General features: G+C 36.2%; 1 protein-coding gene across 2 annotated transcripts in view; it reads left to right on the top strand.

The window, feature by feature from the left end:
* Positions 1-450: 450 nt before the first annotated feature.
* Positions 451-9,163, top strand: part of LOC123558066 (uncharacterized) — a 77,391-nt gene continuing 68,678 nt past the window's right edge. For both annotated transcript variants that reach the window (XM_053542531.1, XM_053542530.1), the window contains exons 1-2: positions 451-756; positions 2,220-2,321. In XM_053542531.1, the coding sequence (XP_053398506.1) occupies positions 735-756; positions 2,220-2,321 (124 nt within the window). In that variant the 5' untranslated portion in view covers positions 451-734. The remainder of the gene's footprint in view (positions 757-2,219; positions 2,322-9,163) is intronic.

The following is a 9,163-nucleotide window of genomic DNA, read 5'->3' as shown; positions in this document are numbered from 1 at the left end:
TTCCGGATCGCGAATCCGACTCTCAGGAACACAAAAGTTGACACCACACACAAGGCTCCCCTGCAGTGTTAATAGGATTATCAGCATTCAGGTGACGAAGTCTAGTACACAAATGATAATTAGATCTATTTTATCATGCAACTACTATGCAAAGTGCCTGATATCACTTGCCTGATATTTTATTTTGTTATCAGGTCATTGACCTGATATCAAAATTAAACCCCTCCCATATTGACGGACTAGTTTTTACATCATTCCAGATTGAATATTATTACAGAGTCCAGTTTCGATGTTGCACAATTTTTTTTCTAAATAGATTCAGTAATCTCAACAAGGTTCCTTGAATATGGTTGTCTCTAATTTTATCACACAGACAATAGCACTGAATGACGTCATTGTGAAACGTTCATCATGACATCACAATGTTTACATGGATCGATTCTCGGAAAGGTTTACAATACACTTGACAATGTATGATATACTTATTCTTGATTTATGCATTATTTATGGCATGCACATTTTATCAAGTATTAGCTAAAGTATTTGTGTTAATTATTATTCTTGAATCAGTTAATTATAATTCTTGGATCAGTGCAAATTTAGTGATTTAAAAAACTATGAAGTCTGGAACTGGAAGTGAAATTTTCAGCGCTTTGGACATGATGTAGTTGTCTGAGTCAAATATTTCATGATAGATCTATGGAAATAAAGCATGTTCTGGTTTATTCAGGAGGATGATTTTTTATTTTTACGCAGGTAAGAGTTTATTTCATTGTTATTTTTTTACAAGAATATCAGAAAGTCAAAAACATTGTCGGAGCTGAATTCAATATGGCTGCCGTATTGTTTCGTTCAGAAGTTTCAGGGGCGGATGAATTTTCAAATCTGTAAAATATAAATTTAATTTTTTGCTTCAGAAGACATTTTTTACGAAATAAGAGATGAAGACATGTTTTTCTAGGCAGTTTGTATGAGTTTCATGATAAATAGAATAACAGGCTACTGTCTTTTGATATCAAATGTTATCAGGTCTCGGCTGATATGGGCGGAAGGGGTTCGGTTCCCTCACCCCTTCCAGCCCATATCAGCCTCGACCTGATAACATTGATATCAAAAGACAGTAGCCTATTATTCTCTATATATGTACATTAATGATATTGATAACGAGTTTTAAGAAACAGTATGAAACAAGAGGTAACATAATTACATTAATATAAGAATGTCACTCACTCCTAAATGATAAAGGACTTATATTCATAGCCGTTACTCACTGACTCCATTTTGAGAAAGTATCAGGCGAGTGGTGGGCCTTGCTATTCTTAACAGACCAGAACAGATTTGTCCCAGAATTCTCATACATTTTATCACAGTGTTTTCTCTGCAGTGTGACATGGAAAGTAAATGAACTAGAAGTTGAGGTTAAACGAGCCTTAGTAAACTGTTTATGTAATCTGGGAATCCAGTAGATAATTTATCCTGCTTGACATCAACCATAACTCCACAAGTTATTTATATATTCAATTCAATGTTTATTTTCAGAAGGACAACTCAGGTAATGGTTTTATTTACACAATGATTTAGGCCGCGGAAATAAAAATACAAACTTCAAGTAGGCACTACCTACATTAGATACACAAGTCCATCTCAAAATTTAACCACATAGCGAGTTGTTGTATAATTTTTCATTTTTCGCATACCCTTATGTCGGATTAATTATAATCGCAATGTAATTAATAGATATTGGATTAGATATTTTATTAGTTTATAAAAGGAAAAATAGTCTCTCAGTCTGTTTATCCAAGCAGAACTAAAAACATTACGAAACATTTTATCAAATGAAAAAGTACCGGGTAGGATCGGGTTCTTAAATAAATAATTGGCAGTAGCGTTACCTACAACCAGTCAAATACCGAAGTTATAAATAATGGTCTTTGGGGAAAATGTTAGCAAATAAATCGTTAATATCTAATAGTCTGAAAGCTAACGAGGCTATTAATTTACTTTTTCATACAATGTGATTTTAATAGTTACAAATGGTTATATGTCACACAGTAATTGTTTTGCCCGCTGTGGGCTGTACAGGGCAAATAGACAATATTTTTGTCCTCATGAGACAGGCAGGTTTGCAGTTGTCCGTATGATATATATATATATATATATATATATATATATATATATATATATATATATATATATATGTCTGAAAATTTATATTTCAGATTTAACGGATGCACTTATTGTAGAAGAACAACAATTTAAACAAGCAAAATGTAAACAGACAGAGCGTGAAGTTCAATGCGAGGACATTGCTCCAGAAAAAGGTAACCATCCCAATCAAGACACATCTAAATGCATTCATTAGAACTGTTCAGTTTGATATTATTAGCTTTACTTATTTAACAACTACGTATCATAAACAATAAATACTATTGCTTAATTAACTTTTTGCTGGAGTTGGTAAAATATGACGTGTATTGACTTCTTCTGAACTGTAGATACTTTGTAAGCTCTATGTACTTTGTACTTAAATAATAATATTTCATCGTGTTACAAAAACCGATTTTGCCCTATGAAAGAAGGAAGAACGAATCGAAATCGTGTGTTATTATGCAAAATCACATTTCGTGCGTCACAATTATTACACAAAAATATTAAACATCATAGCGGCGCGTTGGAAAAGAACACCACACAAAACTGTCGTCAAGGATGTAGATAGGTACCATTGATATAGTGTTAGAATCGAAATAATAGATCTCAAACAGTAATTTTCATTTGAATAAAAGCATTGTTTGTTGTTGAGATGCTTATTATCAACTGCGCCCTCATGATGTAGTTCCTTCCCATGAAAACTCCAAACAATGATTTTGTTCAACCGTTATACATCATACAGAAACGTTTAAACATTTACAAATAAATATAAAAAGATTGGCAGTCCAAGAAATCCGCGCATAAAAAGGGTCGAGTTGTGCACCTTCTGTGAAAAGCATGAAACTTGGCACGGTAGTACATAATATTATATGCTTCATTTAATTAAGACTGAGAAGCGGTTTGTGGAAATCCAAGATGGCCGCCAAAATCCAAGATGGCCGCCATAATACAGTTTACTAAGAACATGGAAAAACAAGTGTGTGCATCCTGTAAAAAAGCATTGGAATAATAGTGGAATATATATTACGCTTCAAATACTTTGCGATTTATATTGAAAAATCAATATGGCCGCCAAAATCCATGAAGTAAAAATAAACTTTTATTTGAAAATATCGAAATAATTAATTACCTCACTTAAAAGGATGTTACTTTTAACTGTCGTATATAAAATATATACCCTTATATAATCAAGACAATCATATTAAGACAAAAATCATTATGGTCATTATATTCCAAGGTGACCGGCACTATGAATCTACAGATTCGCTACTGACACATGATTGCCTCTTTTAATGAATACAAGCCATGTTTTATATATTGTCCGGTCTGAAAACGCACATTTTCTTATCCTATGTTACTTGTAATCCTTGACACTAAACAGTTATATATAAAAACTGGTTTCTTTTGTTTACATGCAAATATTATAAATGAAAAAGTTGCCCCCTTTGTTTAAATGCAGCCTTAAGTTAAAACAGTACCTAATTTTTTAAATGCCAAAGGACAAAGCTCAGAAATTGATTTCAAAACCATTCAAATTAGCAAAATATTATTTTACCAATTTATTTTATAGATAGATAGATAGATTTATTTCGGTAAGGAGCGCACATACATGGACAATTAAAAACAACATGTATAGTAATTACAACATAATAACATAATGCATACATGAAATTAAAAATAGCCATGACAGGCACACCGTCACCAAGGATTACACAAAAAAGAGAAAACTCTTATTTCCATTGTGGTCCTTTGTGTTGGCGGCATGACATAGAGAGGCATAACAGAGTTTACAGAATTATGTGACTAGATGGAAATTGAAGTATGTGACTAGATGGAAATTACACAGCTATATCAAATAAAGAATTATGTGACTAGATGGAAATTGCACAACTATATCAAAAAGTAAAATGCGAGCTTAAATTAAAATGTACATACATCGAAGGCCATAAGAATAGTTATTAAAACACATTAAATAGTTATTAAAACACATTAAAGTAATTATGCTAAACTGTCTAGGAAATAATTCTTTACTAACGTTTTAAAAACAGGTAATTTCTCAGTCTGTGCTATACTAGCAGGCAACTTATTCCATAGGGAAATACCAGAAAAGAAAAAGGACTTTAACCCAAAACCTTTGACCTTTGGAACAGCAAAAGCACCTTTGTGACTTAACCTTGTCCTATATGAATGAACAGTATCCTGTGGGATAAAATTGTCTCCCATGTAGTCCGGGGCTAACCCATTTTTTATCTTAAAAACATGACACAGGATAATCTGGTCTACACGTTTGTTGACTGGTAACCAGTTGAGCGATTTAAAGTGCTCTGGGCCAATGTGCGACCTAGCATCAAGGTCCAGAACAAACCTCATTAACTTATTCTGTGTGGTTTGGAGCTTGGATTTAAGTAACTGAGTCAGACTATGGTACCATATAGAACAGGCGTAATCAAAATGACATTGGATTAGGGCCATGACAAGAAGTTTCTTGGTGTGTTGAGTAAGATAACGTTTCTTCCGATATAGATATTTTAACCTTGCGTTAGCCTTTTTTAATATGGAGCGGGCCATTGAATCGAAAGATAGGGTCTGATCAAGGGATGCACTAAGATATTTGACAGTAGAAGTTGGTTCAATAGTTGTACCATTACATGTAATATCAAGAGTTGGATTTGACCTTATTCTATGTTTAGATCCAAATAAGATTGACTCAGTTTTACCTAAATGAAGTGACAACTTATTATCTACCAACCATTGACTGACAAGATGCAGGTCATCTTATGTTATGTTTTGTTTACATTGTAAGGGAATGCCCCCCCCCCCCCCACCCCCTTTTACAAATTACATAAACACTGCCATGAAATCATGTGACAATCCACTCTAAAATACACGTAAATAAAATCTATAAGCAGAAACTTACTTCTATGCACTGTGAATCGTGTCATGTTAGTGTGTTGTAAGTGGAAGCCTTTTAACTGTGCCGAAATTAACTATTCCAGAACTGAATTCTCGGTGAAAACTAACTATGCCATTTCAGTCTAAATTCTCCTTTGAAGAGAGTACTTTTAAAGGTGAATAACTCTTAAAGTAAATAGTGTAATCGATATTCCTAAGATGAGCTAATGTTCAAATCATTCTAGAACAGACTGACAACATGATTTTAACCATGAAGTGCCAGACTACGGAGCCAGTTAGACATTTTCTACAAGTGTGCCAAGCGTCCATTTCAATGTTTGTAAAATGGCGGCGGATCAACTTTGGAACTATTTTTATGTTTTGTATACCGGCTTTTTGTGAATATGTCTCTGTTTAACATAAAACTTTCAGGAATTCATATTTATGTAAAAATAATCATAAGCCCGTTTAAAGCATTTGTTATATTGATGTATTCATTGTTTTACATACAAGGACTATATTATGTTCGGCGTAGTAAATTTCGTCTGCTATTTTAGTACGCTATTAAGGTTTAGCTCGAGCTTTTTATCATTCGCATGATTTTTAACTTGATTTGTTAAATATGTTCAGGCTTTTCATAAAAGCCCGCTGTAAAATGTCAGAGTCTATATTTATATGTAATTTTAGCAGCACAATGCAGTATTTCTCTCTTGGACGGATAACATTACCCTGTTGAAAGCCCGTCTTATGATTGGATAATTTAGTCACGTGGTATAGTCTAGAAGGTTATATATACAGGTCCCCGTCTTTCATTCGGGTATCTTCTTCTCAACTGTAAAAACTTGAGAATAACAACAACAAGGCTTAAACAGCTGTTAAATCTTACCTACTTTGGCACATAACTATCTTTCAGTTCAAGGTATAACGAGTACTAGCTTACTATCATAATTACTGTTGGAGAACATTGTGTTTATTATGTATAGCAAGTAACACAACAGCATAGAAGAGAAAACTGAACCTTGTGGTATGCCTTGTCTAAATTACCACGTAATGGCGAAACCTAGGAGGTGCATTGGACTTCGTATACATATTCATCTTTACGAAAAGTATTCTGTTTACCATATTGCCATTCAAAGAATTTCCATGTAACCGTTCCATAACTTGAGAAGAAGAACCCATTGCATAGGCTCGGTCCGTCGTTGTACACTTTTATACTAGATGTTATGTAGACTTTTATACTAGATGTTATGTATAAATTTGATAGTTCACTAGATGCACTCGCTCTGTTACTGTTTTTGATGATATGAATTGCACTGTAAACTGACTGATATGATGAGCTTGCACACCATGCATAATATACATGTAACTGACACATGTCAATTATTAAAGTCGTTTGAAGATTTACACAGATGTTCTTTGCGCTTTTCAAAGTGAGCGGCTGGGAGAGTTGAGAAAGTACTTGTATATACACTGGTCATTATACCACAAATGATCATGTGTGTATCTAAGTTATATGATGCAAAGACACACTGCAAAGAGGTCATCATATAACAATTAGTGGTCCAGTACCCATTAACCCTCACGCGAAGTAAATTACAACTATTTGGTACAATGCATATCTATGCCAGTCATGCACATGGCTGTGTGTGTATACGCATTATATATAGGGAGCGACGGTCCCGGAGAAACAACTGCATCCTAGACTAATAAGAGACCGTCAAGGTTCGCCCAAGGTATATGATCTATAATGACGCACCTACAGTGATTGCCCAATATCGACGCACCCAAAGAGGTTGCACCAGGTATCTATTTCAACGCATCTGGAGTTAATCGCGACATACACTTGTATCTGCATGCTTTATCAAGAGAGATGTTGTTATGCAAATGCCAGTTATATTACTAAGTAAACCGGTATCCTGATTAATAAGGATGTGCAACTACCACAAAGTGGGGTAGGTCCTTACAACTTGGTGTCAGAAGTGGGATGTCCTATTTTAAGGGCATCAGGATTCGAACCATGCTTGTTATTGTGAGGGAAAAGAACTCTGTTGAGGATGATACAAGAACCAATTCATATCATTAACAACGTTTACTATTTTCAGAAATTGTTTGCAAGTATTTTATTGACAACAGAAGACCTATGCAATGGTAATCACAGTCTGCGTGGAGGGACCTGCAAAGCAGATTGTTTATGTATATATATGTTGTTATTCATTTTTTTAAATCACTATTGTAACTGTATTGCACAGAATGGGCGATTCTGATCAAGAAGTGCAGTTCAATATGAACCGTGGAGACGGACTGCCCGATGCGGAACTCCAACACAACTATCACGAAAGAGAGGAAGGCCATGTACAGTACACCGTGCCATCGGACTCCGACTCGGGAACAGAAGAGCATGCTGATCCAGAACCAGAAGAAAACGTTAGAAATGCGACTGAAGAAGTGCCACAGGACGATATACGTGATGTCAATGTGTTAGATGATGACAATCGTAGGAGAGTTGGGACTATAAACAGAGGTCAACACTCCACACCTAGGTCCAGAAGCCCTATAAGGCAAGATAGGAGGACCATAGATTATCAGCAAGATAGACACAGAAGAGAGCCAAATGAACGCAGCGACGAGGAGCAAAATTTCAATATACAAAGACACAGTAGGAGACGAGAGAAACACACACGACAGATAAAGCGAAACCAACATAGAGTTTACCAGGATTCGGATGACAGTGATTATGGATATAATGAAGAACGACAACAGCGAAGGTTCAGTGGTGAACGGGGAACTGGTAGAGCCGGTATACACAGGAATGAAAATGTACCTAGACGGAGACCTTTTGCTTTTGAACAAAATCAGGGTGATTTCCTTGTAAATAATGCACAGGACAGGCCTCATCGATCCAATGTACCTGTTATAAAACCAGAGAAGTTTGATGGAACTGGTGACTGGGAAAGCTATTTTTCCCATTTCACAAACTGTGCGGACTTAGGAAAATGGTCGGATGAAGAAAAGGCGCTAACACTGGCATCAAGTTTGCAAGGGTCAGCACGGATATTTTACCTAGGTCTACAGGAGTATGAACGTAAGATTTTTAGGTCATTGGTTAAGCTTTTAACTGACAGGTTCGGAAGCAGGAAGCAACAGACTAAGTACATAGCAAGATTGGAATCCAGGAGGCGCCATGACGGGGAAACACTGGCATCTTTCGGTGATGACCTTCGAATTATGGCACAAAGAGCTTATCCGGATCTAGACAACAATGCCCGAGAATCTTTGGCTCTCCACCAGTTTTACAAGACTATTAGTCCAGAGATGAAATGTCGTTGTTTAGACAGAGAATGTAGAACCATCCAGCAAGCAGTAGATGTTGTCGAGAGATACGAACTGGTACTTGGCACAGATGACAAAAAGAGAAGTACAGTACGAATGGTCAAAGGTTACACTGCGGCAGAGTCAAGTGGGAAATCAAATGAATGTGATGCAGATATGAAGAGACAAATGCATGACATCTTAACAAGGCTTGATCGTATGGAAAGCAGATTAAATGCTAGACAAGGGCAAGATCAGAATGTAACAACCGAAAATGATAGACGAGGAAAGAGATTTACAGGATGTTTTGTGTGCAAGTCCATGCACCACTATGCCAGGGACTGTCCACAGAAACGCGAGGGGAATGACAAGAGAAATCAACTGTCGGAAAACTCCAGACCGCTAGCCTGAGCGGCCAATGGCTAGCGGATGACATATGGCCGGAAGGGTTGATTGACTTATATCCTGAAACGCCAAACCGGATAGGGCAACTGATGGATGCTGGAATATGGGATAATGGCCTCTACACTGATTGCATCTTACTAGGAGAAAACGTAAAACTGTTGGTTGACAATGGTTCATCGGCAACTCTGCTATCAAACCGTATTTATTCCTCCATAGAAGCAAGCAAAAGACCAGAATTACACCACATAAGTAATACAATGCAAGGTGCTAATGGGCATGGCATTGAGGTATACGGGAGAATACGTGCCACACTAAGGTTGGGTGACAGTTCCTTTGATACTCATGCTATCGTATGTGATATCGTCCCAGATGGCATACTTGGTCAGGATTTCTTGCTACGTCATGCTTC

This window comes from Mercenaria mercenaria, chromosome 5 (genome assembly GCF_021730395.1).
Source record: "Mercenaria mercenaria strain notata chromosome 5, MADL_Memer_1, whole genome shotgun sequence".
NCBI classification, from domain to species: Eukaryota; Metazoa; Mollusca; class Bivalvia; order Venerida; family Veneridae; genus Mercenaria; species Mercenaria mercenaria.
This window is presented reverse-complemented; position numbering and strand designations above follow the sequence as displayed.